The 17944-nt window shown below is 36.2% G+C and overlaps 1 protein-coding gene across 4 annotated transcripts; it reads left to right on the plus strand.

Moving 5' to 3' along the window:
* The first annotated feature begins 1642 nt into the window (after nucleotides 1-1642).
* On the plus strand, nucleotides 1643-17282 carry LOC127443144 (semaphorin-4E-like). 4 transcript variants are annotated; one of them, XM_051701685.1, is made up of 15 exons: nucleotides 1643-1846; nucleotides 4338-4686; nucleotides 5063-5208; nucleotides 7673-7735; nucleotides 8187-8285; nucleotides 8376-8475; nucleotides 10418-10528; nucleotides 12930-13081; nucleotides 13265-13437; nucleotides 13876-14032; nucleotides 14117-14339; nucleotides 14798-14913; nucleotides 15245-15408; nucleotides 16398-16450; nucleotides 16537-17282. In XM_051701685.1, exons 2-15 carry the CDS (start codon nucleotides 4575-4577, stop codon nucleotides 17169-17171), a joined length of 2304 nt encoding a protein of 767 aa, XP_051557645.1. In that variant the 5' UTR covers nucleotides 1643-1846; nucleotides 4338-4574; the 3' UTR covers nucleotides 17172-17282. The 4 variants fall into 4 exon arrangements, with proteins under 4 accessions (XP_051557645.1, XP_051557646.1, XP_051557647.1 ...); XM_051701686.1 differs by lacking the exon at nucleotides 1643-1846 and having other exon boundaries at nucleotides 4256-4686; nucleotides 15251-15408; XM_051701687.1 differs by lacking the exon at nucleotides 1643-1846 and having other exon boundaries at nucleotides 4257-4686; nucleotides 12963-13081.
* Nucleotides 17283-17944: the final 662 nt, after the last annotated feature.

Below are 17944 nucleotides of genomic sequence, written 5' to 3' on the forward strand. Positions count from 1 at the left end.
GGGCATCAGTACCTTTCACAATTGATAGAAAAATATAAAACTTCACATCAGCAATAGGTCTATATGGAATTGCCTCATAAGATTTACTTGTAAAATTTTACGATTTATGACCATTTCATTATTTGAATGGCATCACCAGGTTTGTATGCTTTCAACTCTGTAGTTGGTTGAAAAATCCTTCAAAAAAAAAAAAAAAGGTACTATTAAATGTTTATAGATGTTTATTTATACTGTGGGCAAAATTGTCTCCAAAAGTGTTACATCTGATAAATATTTAATTTAGGGACGTGCTCAGACGTAATAATTATTTATAAATTAAGTAAATAATGCTTTTTATTCTAAAAATGTATTAGGGTTTGTAACTGTCCAAAAAGTGAAAGAATAGTAACTGGGGTCAAAATCTCCCTTTTTGCAGGGGGCTAAATAAACTCCATAAAGCACATTGTTTTTCTTTTAAGTGAGGCGAAGAGATTTGTTATGAAAAATGTTCAAAGTGGGCTCACATTGACTGATCTAATCACAATGGAGATTCATTTGTTTATAGAAAACCTGAGATGTTATGAAATGCCAGATGTGATTGAAATTAACAGGAAATGGATAACCCTTTTCTGATGTAGTTATTCTGAATATTAATTATCTTAATTTGTTGCAAAAAAAAAAAAAAAAAAAAAAAAAAAAGCATTTTACAATCTCAAAAGTATTTGTATAAATTGACAAATTTTGCCTTATAAATATTGTCCCTATATTTACACAATATCACTATAACCCCCCTTGTAGCGTTTTATCCCAAGCGTTTGGGCCTTTACCACCTTTTTTAGGAAAATGGATTTTAATCAAAACAACCCTCCGTTATTATTTCTTTTCACACAAATTGTGTTCCTTCATCAATATTAAATTTAAAGACATTTATTTTTCCAATCCTGATACACTTTGTGGCCAGAAAAAAGGCTAATTTTCCTTAATGTGTGCCTTAAGCCCCATTGTACCCTTATCACCTTTATTTAAATACTATATAAATATATGTTCCCATTTGGACCACTAGGTAAACAAGTGAGCATGTGTGGGTGTGACCAATCTATCTTCAATATCCTAATCTGACCAGTATGAAACAAGTTCTTCCTGATTGTCATGCTGAGTGATTGCTTATTTGAAATTTGAACATGCACAAATTTATGTCGTAAATACACTCTTTTTTTATTATACACAGTTACAAATACACAGCTTTTATTGTCCTGCTGTTTGGGTGGAAATAGGATGTGCAATGAAGCTAAGGCGTGAACCCTTATGTTTTGTTTTCTCCTTCGATGTAAAGGGAAAAAGCTGTTTTGAACCTGTTTTATGTCAGAGTATGAGATCAAAACATAATTCAAACTTTTGTGCACTTCAGCAGTAAACCAGGTTTTCTTGAAAATCAGATCCTAACCTGCCCTACAAACACAATACACCATTTCCTAGTAGCGTCTCTCTCTCTCTCTCTCTCTCTCTCTCTCTCTCTCTCTCTCTATCTCACTCTGACTCTTGTAGTGACTGGTTTTAGATTGAGGAGCTTTAAACAGCATGTTTTTTTTTCTTCTATTTTCTCACTGGCACAAGAATGTCTTTCACTCCACACTGCAGGATCTGAGCAGTTTAACTCTTTCTCAAACAAAGAAGCAGACAATATGAGCTCCATTCATTGCACTGCACTACAGAGACGGGACTCGCAACACACACTTGTGCTTTCCTTGACTCTCAGACCACTTTGATTTGTTTTGTTTAGGAGGACTGGAACAGTATGTGTGTGGGACGGGGAACCACTCAAGCAAGCACAGGAGAACTGAGAATCTAACTGAGAACTGGTTATATGGTGAGTTGACCCACATTTTTCTAGCATTGCATTATTATGAGAACTTTGAACTGAAAAATGTACGGTGTTTTCTTCACAGCAAAACCTCTTTGTAGGGGCATACTTACTAGGAAAAATTATTCATAATATCTAACATTTTCAAATTGTCTATTTTAATGCTAGGGGGCCTACTAGTCTGTAACAAATATAGCCTATATTTGGAACTACAGATGTGAATGGGAAGTTCCCATAAGAATATGTGTGCAAGCTTGTGTAAACATGTGTGTGACATGGTGAAATATGTGCAGTATTTAATCAGATCTACCGTCCCACATGCTGCAGCTCATCTCCTCTTATATGTCAAAGGTGTGTAATCTTGTAAACATTACACTGTTGCAACCTGATAGTAAAATTAAGCAATGAATATTGGCTTTTCCATATTTTGGATGTTTTCTATTTCTAAAGTCTGTGTATTGATGGTGGTTTAATACAATATGTTGCAAGGCAAAATTTGTTGTTTTGGAAGCATTCAGAGCCGATATTCATTGCAATACTGTCATAATTCACAAAGCTTTACTCAAGGATTTGTGGTTTCTACAAGACTGGAAATGGTCTTACCATGATCAATGGAACCCCAACACCCCCCCCCCCCATAAACTGCCATTGTATGACAACACTGAGCACAACATTTCACAATTTCTCTCTTTGTGTTAAGAAAAAGAAAGAAAGTCATATAGGGTTATAACAACACAGGGGTGAGGAAACAATGGCTGAATTTTCATTTTTGGGTGAACTGTCCATTTAAAAGTATGTGGAGTGATGGCTTCAACAGGAGCATCTACCATCGATGAACAACTACTGAGCTCACACTAAAGTTGCATCCCAAACCACAAACGTCTGCACTATTCTACGCCATTTTGTAGTGTAAGTAGTGTGAGTAGAGTATTTACACATAAAATGCAACAAAAAGAAGAGTACTACGAGTACCTGGATGATGCACTTCTTCCACCATAAAAATGGAGTGTGAAAGGTTGGACACTTCATGCATGTAATGCTCATGGCTTGCCGTACGTAGCGGAAGGGGTGGAGTTACCTGGCTGCGTTGCTGGTCTAACAAAACAATTGTAAATAATGGAGAAAGTTGCAACGAAACTTCAGTGAAGAAAGCATCTTACATATATAAGATCAATGCTTTACCATCACCCCACACTGTTTGAATGTGTTTATTATTTTAGATATTAGTGTTACACTGAGTGGCAACACATCATGTGTGCTTGAAACATCACTTCCATCAGCTGTTAAATGGCGAATGCTTACGTCTAGTTAAAAACGTGAAGTGTTCCATTTAAGATGAAACTGCACTTTATACAAGTGCATAGTGTATAGTGCATCATTTGGGTTACAGCTTAGGTCTAGTTTTAAAGATCTGAAGTTATCGTTAATAATCAATTAGCCTATTGAGAAAATGAATGAGTATTTCTACTTCTGTTGTACACTGTTGTGCTCTATTGAAGGTATCGTGTCACGTATTGAAGCGGCAAAATGCTCAATGCACAAAAATCCCATAGACTTACAGTACATTGAAGGAGGGACACAAGCCATGCAGGTACCACAATCAGGGTCATCATTTGGGCAGTGCAACCGGTCAGATTGCACCCCAACCCGCTATCAATACCAAGGGGGATGCCATTGCCCCCTCCTAGCATTTTAACTAGCTCTGGGCTCCACCCAGGATTGGGACAGCCCTGACTACAATATCTTAGAAACTTGATGGTGGGCTTATTTGATGTGGGCCTGTAAGCAAACACCTAGCAACCACCCAGAGCACTTTAGCAACCATGTAGCAATGCAGTAAATCCACTGCTGGCAACAATCCACAACATCCTCTTTTGTGTTATAAAATGTAGTTTAAATGACATTTTCACCTCTATTTTTAAAATAACATCCATCCAGCATTATTGTTCCTCAGCACTTGTGTAGCACCTTCATTCAGTTTTTTTGCACACTCCTCTTGTACCATCATGACTAACAGTTTTTTAATTTTATGTTCTGGTTGCAAAATGTTTGCTGGTACATTGGATCTTCCTGCTTCACAATGTCTGTTGGGTAACACCTGCATTTCCAAATGCTTATTGAGTGCTTATTATTCCGAGTGCTTATTGAGAAGACTTATTGTCTGAGGTTTGTATTACACTTTTTTTTTGCAGGTAATTGTAACGTTTTATACCTACTTTTTGCTTTTCACACATAATATGAGCAAGCATCACTTACGAAACAAATTTATATGTTATGGTTTGTGAGTCATATCATCTCACAGGATGTGGTGGGGGGTTTTGTGTCTATGCTGTTCTTGCTTTGTCGTGCTGAGGTTTTGAAAGCAGAACTGTGTATCTCTGTCAAGGTTTCAGAGCAAAAGCTTTCATCCTGCACATTAGCATCACTATAGCAGTGACAGAAATACTGCTGCCAGCACCCTTGCCTCTTTACGCTTCTCTCTCTCACTCTCTTTCAGATGGCCTCACTGGGTACTCTGATAGTTCTTTGAAGAGATTCTTTGCTGCTAAAGTCATATATCACAGTATGGAAGTGGTCCTGATTGAAAGAGGAGAGAAGGAAAGGATAAGAAAACTCTGACAGACAGACGACAGAGGAATCTAGTACTCTCTCACAGTCTTTTATACCAAAATCACTGAGATTCTGACCGATTGTATGTGTTGTACTGGAGCGCTGGAGAATTTAAGGCACTGTTATGTTTCTGCTGGCTGTTCTGTGCGTGTTGTACCTCTGGGGTCCAGCAATATTGACCGGGGGACTGGGATCGATACCAAACAGCATTCCACGGAAAACGGTGCCCATCACAAGTAAGTTTACCTTTTTCTCTTTCCTCACAAAGTTGAATGTCTTTACACCCTTAGAAAAAAGTAATGTGGCAATAACATGGCTCAATGATCGAATTAGATAGTAATACCATAGTACTTTAATATACATTGGCCCCAAAAAGTATTTGGACACTTACGGCACACTTTAAAAATATATGAATTGTATTGTGTTAGGTACAAAATGTCAAATTAAGTGGCAGTACCGCAAACAAGCCTTTTTTTGCATTTATATATATATATATATATATATACTGTATATATGTATGTATATATGTATGTATATATTCCACAAAAAAAACAAAAAAAACATTTGCTGTCCTATTTGTTCCTAAAATGACATGATTTGTGTTGTTTCTAGGTAATGGAGTCCATTTGTTTCGTGAGGAGGGTGTTTGGAACTATACCACAATGCTTCTGAGAGAAGATCTGAACATGCTTATTCTAGGAGCCAGGGAAGCCATTTTTGCCCTCGACCTACATGACATAAGAGTGAAGAAGGCCATGGTAAGGTCTTACATTTGTAGTTCTGAAGTTGTGATCATGATCATGTTGTTTTTGTTTTTTTATGTTGTTACGTTAACCCTTAAATGCATACTTCCTGTCTTTAGTGGCCGGGGACCTCATTCCACTCCCTTTACCTCATTCATATTTGGACCACTTTTTTTTAGTATTCCTCAAACTTTCTCTAACAAGAGTCTTCTAACAATAAAAAAATGGCAAAAATTTCAATATATTTACTGTATATACAGTGTGTGTATATATATTTTGAAAATATCACTTATCATGCAAAAAAACACTTTTTTTATTTAAGGGTAGTGATCATATGAAGCCATTTATTATCACATAGTTGTTTGGCTCCTTTTTAAATCATAATGATAACAGAAATCACCCAAATGGCCCTGATCAAAAGTTTACATACCCTTGAATGTTTGGCCTTGTTACAGACACACAAGGTGACACACACAGGTTTAAATGGCAATTAAAGCTTAATTTCCCACAACTGTGGCTTTTTAAATTGCAATTAGTGTCTGTGTATAAATAGTCAATGAGTTTGTTAGCTCTCACGTGGATGCACTGAGCAGGCTAGATACTGAGCCATAGGGAGCAGAAAAGAACTGTCAAAAGACCTGCGTAACAAGGTAATGGAACTTTATAAAGATGGAAAAGGATATAAAAAGATATCCAAAGCCTTGAAAATGCCAGTCAGTACTGTTCAATCACTTATTAAGAAGTGGGAAATTCGGGGATCTCTTGATACCAAGCCAAGGTCAGGTAGACCAAGAAAGATTTCAGCCACAACTGCCAGAAGAATTGTTCGGGATACAAAGAAAAACCCACAGGTAACCTCAGGAGAAATACAGGCTGATCTGGAAAAAGACGGTGTGGTTGTTTCACAATTTCTGCCAGGGTATGCAAACTTTTGAGCACAACAGTATATATATATATATATATATATATATATATATATATATATATATATATATATATATATATATATTATTTTTATGTATTTTTTTTTATTTTTTCTAAACATTTAATTACCAAAAGTGTATAGGGTCTTTAGTGACTCAAGATTTGTAATAGTGTTGCAATGTATATTTTTTCACTTCTACAAATCATGTTTTTATGATTATTTCATATCTGTTTAAGTTAACTATCACAATATATCTATTTCTTTGTTTATTACAACACAATTGTGTACTATATTCACACAAATGATTACTATATCATGTTGATTTTCTGTCCAATGTTTGGTTATCAGAATAACATTTGCGTTTACACATACATATTATTTGTTACTCAAGGTGGCTCTGTTGTTTCAGTGATTGACTTGATATATATATATATATATATATATATATATATATATATATATATATATATATATATATATATATATATGACACTGCTATTTGATGAAGAAGCAACATGGAAGTAAACTATAGCAAGTGTAACACATGAACAGTATTATATGGCTATTGACATATGGGTGTCTATTTAGACTCAATAAGTGCCTCAGAAAATACATATGTGTAGCTTATATGTTATGTGTTGCTGAATATGTGTTGACAGCCTGCTGAGTCTCATAAAAGTGGAAGTAATGAATTCCTTTTTCTCAGTTGTGTCATCATCTCAGCTTTAAAATTGTTTTACTCTCTGGGTATTTTGTAGATTAATTTGTGATAGAGATACGTGTCGGGTTGCTAAAGATCTGAGGTATATAGTAATATTTGGCAAATCGCCCGTGCCTTTAAGGGTTCAAGAAAGAGTTCTTTTTCTTGCTGGCTACTAGTGTGAACTCTGCTGTCTTAAGTCTTCCCGGTCTCTTATTACATTCACAATGGTGGCTCTCAGTGTATAAATGATGAGCTAATGGGAGAATCTCACCAAATCTCTTACAAACCTGTCTGGGTCATATTTCATACCAAAAACAAAAGAAAGAATCTAGTGTTATATTTTGCTTAAATAAAATGGACTACTTTTAGGACCATTAAGATGATTTGCATTGTGACAGTTAAGCACATTGCCAGTATTGTTGTGTACATAATGACAGTATTTGCTGTACTACCTTTGCTGATTGAAATAAAAAAAATAATAAATAATACAATAATACATTACATAAAAAATTATACTATAACTATAATACAGTATAAAAAAATAATAATAATAAAAGTAAGGAAAATGTAATGAAGCTCACAACTGGTGGGATGTGCTTGATTTGAAAAGAATTAAATAAAAAATATTAATAAAATAATAATTAATAAAAATAATAATAATGAACTTAAAATAAATTATGTCTTATTCCTTAATGGTCCTTATTTTCTTCATGTAAATTATAATTTCTTATTTTCTTCCTTTTGACCAAAGTGTGAAATGTGAGCTGCCTCTTTTTGTGAGAGTTGCCCATGTAGTAGTAAGTATTTTTTGGTATTTAGGGGTGATGTTATATTTCATTTATTCTCGTCAGGTGAAGTGGCCAGCCACAAGCCAGCAGCAGAAGGATTGCTCTTATAAGGGAAAGGATGCTGTGGTGAGCTTTAAGTCTTTTTTTTTTTTAATCCTTTCATTTTCTTAAATGCAAAACAATTAAAAAAAGAAAAAGAAATGATCAGTACAATTACTAAGGTATCAAGATGTCTTCATATAAAACATTTTTAATAAGAATGATTTTCTGTTATATCAAAGCGACATACCAGAAAGTGCATCCTGTGTGTAGAGATGACAACATCAGCAGATATCTAAAGATATCAAAAGAGTATAAAGTAGAAGCCAACAGATTAGATAATTGATTCGAAGAACTTTTAGCCAAATGTAGGAAGAGGAAGTGTTTGCAACAGTTTGGTTTGACATTGTGGTCAGAGTTAAAGGGTTAGTAAGTGTTTTTCTTTGAAAATGATCATGTCACATATTTGCTTCCTTTCTGAACATAATATATATTTTTTATTTATTATTATTATTATTTTTTTTATTTTTTTTTTAAGAATGACTGTAAAAACTATATTAGAGTTATTCATAAAAGGGAAGATGGCAGAATGTATGTTTGCGGAACCAAAGCATTCAACCCAACCTGCGACTACATGGTGAGTGTCACCTAGTGTTAGTAATTATAAATGTAGAGTGCTCAATATACAGTGACAGTGTTTACAATGTTGCATGAAATGTTCTCTCAGTCTTATGCTGATGGTAAGCTGATTTTGGAGAACAAACAAGAGGATGGAAAGGGAAAATGTCCATTCGATCCTTCTCAACGATACACGTCTGAGCTGGTCGGTATGTACTGCCTCTGTTTTACATCATTTTGACAGGGAAAATGAGTGAAATACGCTCCCAATAGTTAGCAGATAAGCATGTAGTACCTTGAATGAACATTAAAATATACTACAATCACACTTTCGAAAGTATATACATAACACTTTTATACATGTTAGCATGAAACAGGAGTGATAGTTATATGCAATCTTTCAACTCATGACCATGTAAAGTCTTGAACTTTCACATGATATCCGCACAAGAATACCAGAAAGTGACTGGTCAATAAATAAAACACTGTTGTAGAAAACTCCACTTACAAACATTACATCAGTAACTCATAGCCACAAGATCCTCCACTTAAAAAAAATAATCCCACTTTAAAAATAGAGATTTAGAAGTTGTACGGCTCATACACTGCCTGGCCAAATAAAAAGTTGCATACTCTAATATTTCGTTGGACTGCCTTTAGCTTTGATTACGGTGTGCATTCGTTGTGGCATTGTTTTGACAACGTTATGCAATGTCACAACATTTATTTCCATCCAGAGTTGCATTCATTTTTGGCCGAGATCTTGTATTGATGATGAGAGTGTCAAACCACTCCGGAAAGTCTTCTCCAGCACATCCCAAAGACTTTCAATGGGGTTAAGGTCAGGACTCTGTGGTGGCCAATTCATGTGTGAAAATGATTCCTCATGCTCCCTGAACCACTCTTTCACAATTTAAGCATGATGAATCTTGGCATTGTCTTCCTGGAGTATGCCTGTGCAGTCAGGGAACAATAAATCCATTGATGGGATAACCTGGTCATTCAGTACATTGAGGTAGTAAGCTGACTTCATTTTATTACCGCATAACATTGCTGCTAGTCCTGACCAATTGAAGCAACCCCAGATCATAACACTGCCTCCAGAGGCTTGTACAGTGGGCACTATGCGTCGCTTCATGCGCTTCCCTTCTTACCCTGACGCACCCATCGTTTTGGAATGGGGCAAATCTGGACTCATCAGACCTCATGACCTTTTTCCATTGCTCCACAGTCCAATCTTTATGTTCCTCAGCAAATCGAAGTCTTTTTTCCGATTAGCCTCACTAACAAGTGGCTTTCTTGTGGCCACACAGCAGTTTAGTCCCAATCCTGTAAGTTTTCGTTGCATTGTGCGTGTGGAAATGCTCTTACTTTCACTATTAAACATAGCCGTGAGTTCTACTGACAATTTTTTACGATGTGACTTCACCAAGCGTTTTAGTCATCTCCGATCACGATCATTCAAGATTTTTTTCCGACCACATTTCTTCCACAAGGCTGATGGTTCACCACTATCCTTCCAGGTTTTAATAATGCGTTGGACAGTTCTTAACCCAATTCCAGTGATTTCAGCAATCTCCTTAGTTGTTTTCTTTGCTTGATGCAGGCCGATAATTTGCCCCTTCCGAAACACAGTAACATCTTTTCCACGATCACGGGATACGTCTGTTTTCCGGTTAAGAAATAAGAAGCTACACACTGCATCAGTTCGGGTTAAAAGAACTGCTGCCAGCTGAAACATATTAATCACTGCAATAATGATCCAATCATAGACTCTTAAGTATCTGCTTATTTAAATCCAAAGGGCAATGTTTTTTTGGCTGGGCAGTGTATGACGCATTTTATTACTTAAGAATTAATGCAAGTGGTTTGACAAAAACACAAGCTTCACATTTCATCTTTCAGACACTGCAGAATGCTTTCCCAATAGATCTCCATTGTTTTTGCATTATTATTGTAAACGTGTTTCCTGTTCTTTTTTAAAAACTGATTGACGAGTCAAAATTATTTTCTGTGGTTATCAAAAGCATGCCTATGCTATCTAAAAAGCTAATAAGGAGTCATTTTTGAGTGTTAATTTGGCGTCTAAAGTGTTTCACATCATTCTAAATCATCTTTGTATTTCTCTCTTTTGTTCTTTCCCTATTGCAGATGGAGCGTTGTACTCTGCCACTTCAATGAACTTCCGGGGCTCAGAGCCAGTCATGATGCGCAGCTCAGAGGAAACCATACGAACAGAGTTCTCAAGCACCTGGCTCAGTGGTGAGATATAAACATTTACTGTAGCCTTCTTGTCGGCTTTCATGAACAAGATGTTTTTGCTCACAGAAATGTCACTGGATGTTTTTTGCTTTTCATCCCATTCTTTGTCAACTCTGTGATATCAGCAGTTTCTAAAACACAAACCACTCCCTCTGACACGAACACTAATTTTTTCCCCATTGTGAGGTTTGGTGTGAACCTCTTGTCCTTGTCTATGTGCTTTTATGCAGTGAGTTGAAGCCACAGAATGGGCAGATCAGATGTATAGTTGTATCCAAAAAAGAATCACACTAGGTTTTTAAGCATGCAAAATTACTTCGGACCTTGCACTGATTATGGGCAACAGGATATACAGGGTTGGGGAGTATGTCGCCATTTGGATTTAAAATACAAAATATAAGTAACTGTATTCCACTACAGTTACAGTTTAAATCATTGGTAATTAGAATACAGTTACATTCAAAAAGTATTTTGATTACTGAAGAGATTACTTTGCATTTTATTGTCATTTGTTTCATTTAATGTTTAGTCCTTTCAGATGGAAAACATTTATACATAGAAATGATGTGATCCAAAGTGCATTTGAACAGCGGTGAAACACTTTCTTATGATGTGTTACATTCATACGAGCAAACAGAGAAGTACGTTTGGAGCAGAAGACAGAGAAATAAACCTTGTGGAAACTGTCATGAACATTTAGCTTTATACTAAGCTAAAATGCTATTTCTAGCCATTTTACATGCACCTTTTACAAGGCACAATCCTATATTTTTTTATTAAAAAAAATCCACGTTAGATCTTTTTTTTTCCTTCTCTCTAATAAGATATTAGGGCAAAAATCTTATTCTTGATAATAATTTTTGTATTGTTTTCCTGTAAAAATATCTAAAAATCCTTAAAACAAGATCAGTTTGATTGATCTTGTTTTAGAAACAACACTGCATAAGATATTTAGGTTTTTCAGAGAATGTATTTTTAACATGTGTATTTTGTCTTACTGTACTGGCAGATTTTTTTATAGTCAAAACAAGTGAAATCAACCAGTGCTGAAGAATTAAGCCAAAGTATTTAGAATACATTACTGACTACAAATTGCATTTTACAGCATGTAATCTGTAGTGGAATACATTTGAAAAGTAACCCTCCCAACCCTGAGGATATATTAAGCCACACTGCTGGACTTCTGTATTTATTTAATAATACGTTATAAAAAGTGCTGGTTAGAGTACTTCTGAAATGTAATCTGGTACTGATTACAAATTACATGACTAAAATATCTTGGATTACATTTTTAAAGTAATTTAATCTGATTACTTTTAGATTTTATTGGATTACTTCTGACCTCATTCTTGTTTATTTGATGTCACATGCATTTGATTAGGATAAGATGGCACCATGTGACAAAATGTTGCTTAAATGCATTAAAGAAAACTTGAAAATTACTATGATTTTTCTGTGTGTGTTTTACTCGCTATTTGCGATTATACTTAAGGGCACTTAAAATGTTCTTACTGTGGATAATTTGGCTTTACAAATGCCATACATGTGTGATACGCAATCAGACCAGTTATATTTTTAATGTCACAAAAGTTGTCGCATTCATGTACACTTTTGAAGTCGAGTGCAACATCAATCTGCTAAACTAAAACTAACTTTACCGCACTATACAATCAGTTCAGAATTTGTGTGTGAATGACCGCTCCATCTTCGGTGTTTTTATAGCCACCTGGCTGATGGCTCGTAACACGTCTGTGAATGCAATTCCAAAACCCTCCTCCCCTTTATGAAAACACTCAAAGACTTAAAATATTTTAAAACAAGAATAGAGGGATCAATAAATTATAAAAAAAATGTACTGCAGTTGCCTGTAATCATGTAATCCATAGAAAAGTAACTGTAATTTGATTACGAGTATTTTTAAAAATAATTACATTTAATTTTTGTAATCTGATTACATAATACTGATTACATGTAATCAGTTACTACCCAGAACTGGTTATTAATGATAAATAAAAGTTTTAAATATATTATCTACTGAATTTCCCGCAACACTGAAATCATGCTGTTTCCAAATTTGTATTCTACTGTTTTGTGCCAGGAAGTCAATATCTGACCAATAGATCCTCAGCTGTCAAACGTCTTTTCACCAACAGATTTGCAGGTCAGAGTTCACCAACCTTGAACTTTGCTTCACAGGAAAAGATGAAACTTCTTTGCACATGCTCACACCTGCAATCTCCCACTTTTGCATGCTTATGAATGGAAGTGAATGGAACACAATCTAGTTTGACATCACTTTTAAAGATTGTTTGACAAGAGAAATGCACATTATAGACAGGAAAATATCACTGATATTTGAAGGATCTCATGATCTCTTTGTGTTTTGTTTGTTTAATTTAAGAACCAAATTTTATCCACATGGCTCACATACCAGAGGGAGAAAATAGTATGGAGGGAGATGACGACAAGATTTACCTCTTCTTCAGCGAGACAGCAGTGGAATATGACTCTTACGCCAAGGTGGATGTCTCTCGGGTGGCACGCGTATGCAAGGTAATCACCCTTAAGAGTCATAGATCTGCTGTCAGATGTAGAGTCTGAGGAAACCAGCAAGACCCCTTCATCAGCTGGCATTCTTTCTTAAAGATGTGTACATCCAAAGGCAGACAGAAACATATTAGTGGTTCCTGTCTATGCAACATAGTCCCCAAAATGACATCATCTTGTCCATCACAGGGAGACTTGGGTGGACAAAGGACACTGCAAAAGAAGTGGACATCATTCCTGAAAGCGAGGCTTGAATGTCCCATTCCAAACACCAACCTGCCTCTTCTGGTTCAGGATGTGTTCAGCTGGTGCCACGGCCACTGGACCACCTGTGTTTTTTACGCTGTCTTTACCCCACAATCGTGAGTTTGAGTCTTAAGCTCTTTGATTCTATAGATGGCTAATGTTTAAGGATAAAAAAAATTATTTAGGAGGACAAGTCTTATTTTGCTAAGTGAAACTCAAGCAATATAGTATATAAAGGGCATTCACAACGAACATGTTTTTGTGTCTGTCTGCCCTCTTTTTCCATTGTTTTTCTATGTAAACATGCACTAGGCAAACATCTTTGGCTGCCTATGCTTTCAATGTCTCACACAGGAGCACCTAACCCTAACCATAGCTTTTTCTTCTTCTTCTTCTTCTTTTCGGTTTGAAAAGCCCCTAAGATTGTATATATAACTTTTCACACTCTATTCAGCAAGTCAGTGTCCAAATATAAGGTAGCATGGTCTTTAGGGCGATCAAGCTTAGTAAAATACTTACTGTAACATAATTGATGTTGTGTGTTTGATTGACAGGGACTCCTCCCCACAATCTGCAGTATGTGCATACAGAATTGAAGACATCAGGACGGTGTTCTCGAAGGGCAAATTTAAGGCTCCTGTTCCCGTGGAGATGTCGTTTGTGAAGTGGGTGATGTACACCGGCGATCTACCTGATCCACGACCTGGAGCAGTGAGTCTTTTTTTCATTTACAGTAACTCAATAATACTGCTAATCAATCTAACTTTCCCTCACCTTTTTCTTCTCACATAATAGTGCATTGATAATCACGCCAGAGAAATGAGCATTACCAGGTCTATTGATCTGCCAGACAAAACGTTACAGTTTATTAAAGATAAGCCTTTGATGGATCAGCCAGTCCAGCCGATTGGAGAGCGCCCCCTGCTGGTGAAGAGAGGCGCTGCTTTCACTAGAATTGTGGTGACCACAGCAACTGCCGTGGATGGGAGCAACCATCAAGTCATGTTCATTGGCACAAGTAAAGATCCCTTGTAAATATGTACTTTGTGTTAAGTTTTATCAGCAATGAACCCTGTTTGACCTGTGTTAAAAAATGGAATCACTACAATAAGGTCCACATTGTCTTATCAAATCTTATTGTTATTTCTTTAAAAGAAAAAAGGTCTATTAAGGTTTGAATGAAATGCATTCTCAAAAGGTTCATTTATACTATTAAACACTTTCCAATAAGGTTGTTATTCGTTAAAATTAGTTAACATGAGCTAACAATGAACAAGCAATAACAAGTAGCAAATCGTGGTTCATGGTTGTGATGTAAATTAAAGGCTATTGACTTTTTTTGGGTTTTGTTTTTCTCAAGTCCTTCAATATGTCCCACCCAAACGTCCTGTTTCCAAAGGAAATACGTCAAGCCATTTCATGGGGTCTTTAAGTTCTTCAACTGTTTTTTTCTCCATTGTGTTGTGTTGTGTACAGTGAGCGGTTCAGTGTTGAAAGCTGTGAATTATGATGGAGAGATGGTCATAATGGAAGAGATTCAACTGTTTGAGCCTTCAGAACCTGTTAAGATCTTACGACTTTTGAACACCACGGTAACAAACAGACTTTTTCGATACATAGAGTTTCTAACTCAGTTGGTATAGCATGGTGCTAAAAACATGTAATTTGAAACAGTAATATGTATATCTCAAAAGCACTGTAAGTCAAAGTGTCTGCGAAATGCAAAAATGTCAGTTTACTTTGTGTTTATTTTCTGTATATGTCACTGTGCTCTATTAGAGGAATATTTTTGATTCAGATATAATATGTTCAACTAAGGCATGAATCAAAATTGTGTGTGGTAATCACATAGATAATGTCCATAGACATTCATTTGAAAGTAACCAGTAGCCTAATTTTCCTGTGTGTGTAATGTTTTCTCAGCAACAGCTTTATGTGGGTTCGGAGGTGGGCGTGGTGCAGATGTCTATCAATGAATGTGTGCGGTACCACAGCTGTCTGGACTGCGTTCTCGCCAGGGATCCGTACTGTGGCTGGGACCTCAATTATAACCACTGTGCTACCATAAACAGCACACACAGAGCCAGGTAAAAGAAAGAAAATTATATATTATTTACATATATGATAAAACCTGGGAGTTTGTGAAGTCCTAGACCCTGTCAAGAACATATCCGGGTAACCCCAAAACAATGTCGTAAAAGCTTTTACATTAAGGGACAATATTTGCCTCCTGGATTTGATTTTCAGGGTATTTTTTTTTTTTTACCTTTTATGTGTGCAATTTTTTCTAACCATATAAAACATAAACAGTGTCTCATCCGTTTATGTCAAATACTTAAATTTAATTTATTAAAACAAATCCTCAAGATTGAGAATTTATTACCTCCTACCCTTCAACTTAAACATAAACTCATATTTTATGCGATAATATGTATAACTAGGACTATAATAGAGACTTAAGAACTATATCAGATAGAAACCGAAGAATTCATTGCAGGGGCATTTTTTACCCCAACATTTTAAATTTCAGGGACTACAGGTCTGTGCGCTCACACAGAAACACAAAGATAGACAGAGCACATGGACAGGAAATAAACCCTGAACCATGTGCTCAACACAAACACAGAACATGGATGTCAGGATCCCATCACCAACCTATAAACATAACTGACAAAGGTAACAGGGTCCTGACAACATTGTGGGAGAATTTGTTGGACTACCTTTCATTTATGCTGATTTAAATAAAATAAAAATATTGAGCGTCTCCACTGAGAATGATGGGAATGAAAAAACTATCATATTTTTTTATTATGGCATAAAGATAATTAGAACTTTAGAGGAAAACATACTTTAATGTGTTAATGGAAAAATTCCCAATGGTCCTAAAATGGTCTTCATTTTCTTTAGGCAAATTTAATGAATTTATGCCATTTTTTTATTTTGGGGTGAAATGTGACCTGGACATGTTTTCATGAGATTCAACAAATCACCCTTGAGTTTGTTTTTCTTTCTACACCATTATGAATACTGCTGTTAGCATATTTCTCATACATATGTAATGTTTTTCCTTCCACAGCACTGTGATTCAGAGTTTGAGAGAGGGAAACGCCAGTCAGTGTTCCCCATTAGGTTTGTAAAATATCCCAGCGTATTGACAGTGTATGTCCTTGTAAACAAATGAAAAGTTACAGCTAGACCCATACCTTGTGTTACAGGTAACAGTAAGCCAGTGAACATCTCATTTTTCCCCGGCAATTCCGTTAAGCTGTGGTGCCAACTGTATTCCAACCTGGCACAGGTGAACTGGCAGGTAAATGGACGACCAATCACCTCCTCAAACACCTTCCAGATCCTCCCAGACAGCTTGATGATCTTAAATGCCTCTGGAGATGCCAGTGGCCTCTACACCTGCAGTTCCATCGAGACCATCTCCCAGAGGAAATACGAAATCCAGCACGCAGCATATGATCTGAGACTGTGGTCAGGATCCGTGACTACAGAATCACTACATGAACTTCATAATAAACAGCACACCCTAGTGGCCATAGTGGTATTATTATCACTATTATTGGCTGCGCTAGTAATTTGGAACCTGTGCAAGGGCGATTTAACTTTGCCATGCTGTCATAGGAGGGTAAAGGATGCAGCGAGCAAGTGCGAAGAAGAGAACATCAACGCTAACCAGGCTCAAAACCCTAAACCAGCATCATCAATGGACAACATGAACAGCAATAACAATTCTAGCGGCCAGCAGTATTCTGACTATAGAGAAATAGACAGACTTTCAACCACTGTTGGTTCCTCTGGTCAGGTATCACTGAGATATATAGATGATGAATCTGATATTTGAGATTGTCTTTATGCACAAACTTTATCTTGGACTTGGTAATGCAAGACCAAGCCCACTTTTACTGGTTTATCTTTTGCAGCGAAAAACTCACTAAACTTGTTTTCAGATTCACTTTGTGTCCTTGATGAATCTAAACCATGGCTACTTATGCCATATTTCACAACAATGGGTCCTATTAACAAAGGAAAAGATACAGAGGTTCTAAGATAGTGATTTTGTGCAGCCAGGCTTTTTTTTTTTGTCATTTAAGTTTTACATTGAATTTTCAATTCAATTTTGGCCAGTTATTCCGGCTAAGAACCACCGACTTAAGCCTAAACTTTGTTTGTTTCCACTGTGCGAATAAAGCACTCTGGGAGAACGAAGCCTGTGTTTATACTACGCACGGCATTGTTTTAAAATGAGATTGCTGAGGGTGAACTCAGAGAGACGGGCTTCAAAGTTATCCATTTTTAACATTAAGAATGTCACAATGCCAAAGTACACCCACAATTAGTTCGAACCAATCACCAAAACTCTTCGACTAGTTAAGTTCTTTAAGAATTTCAGGGATGTACGTGAACAGGAGAAATATCCCCAATTGGACACAGCAGAACAATAATGTCAGTGCATTTAATGAACATTTTTAGGCGAACTAAAATAACCCGTTCGCCCATTAAGTATAAAGTACAGAGACCGTCTGACTAAGAGGTACAGCAGACAAATACAGTTCTTGTTTTGTTTTTATGTGCCGCTCGGGGCAGGATTAGCGGAAATAGATTATACCACAACAA

Source organism: Myxocyprinus asiaticus, chromosome 6, assembly GCF_019703515.2.
Source record: "Myxocyprinus asiaticus isolate MX2 ecotype Aquarium Trade chromosome 6, UBuf_Myxa_2, whole genome shotgun sequence".
NCBI classification, from domain to species: Eukaryota; Metazoa; Chordata; class Actinopteri; order Cypriniformes; family Catostomidae; genus Myxocyprinus; species Myxocyprinus asiaticus.

Coding starts and splice junctions, on each gene's coding strand:
- LOC127443144 (XM_051701685.1), top strand. CDS start 4,575: ATGTTTCTGCTGGCTGTTCTGTGCGTGTTGTACCTCTGGGGTCCAGCA. Junction 14,340..14,797: donor AGTCATGTTCATTGGCACAA/GTAAAGATCCCT, acceptor TGTTGTGTACAG/TGAGCGGTTCAGTGTTGAAA. Junction 14,914..15,244: donor TACGACTTTTGAACACCACG/GTAACAAACAGA, acceptor ATGTTTTCTCAG/CAACAGCTTTATGTGGGTTC.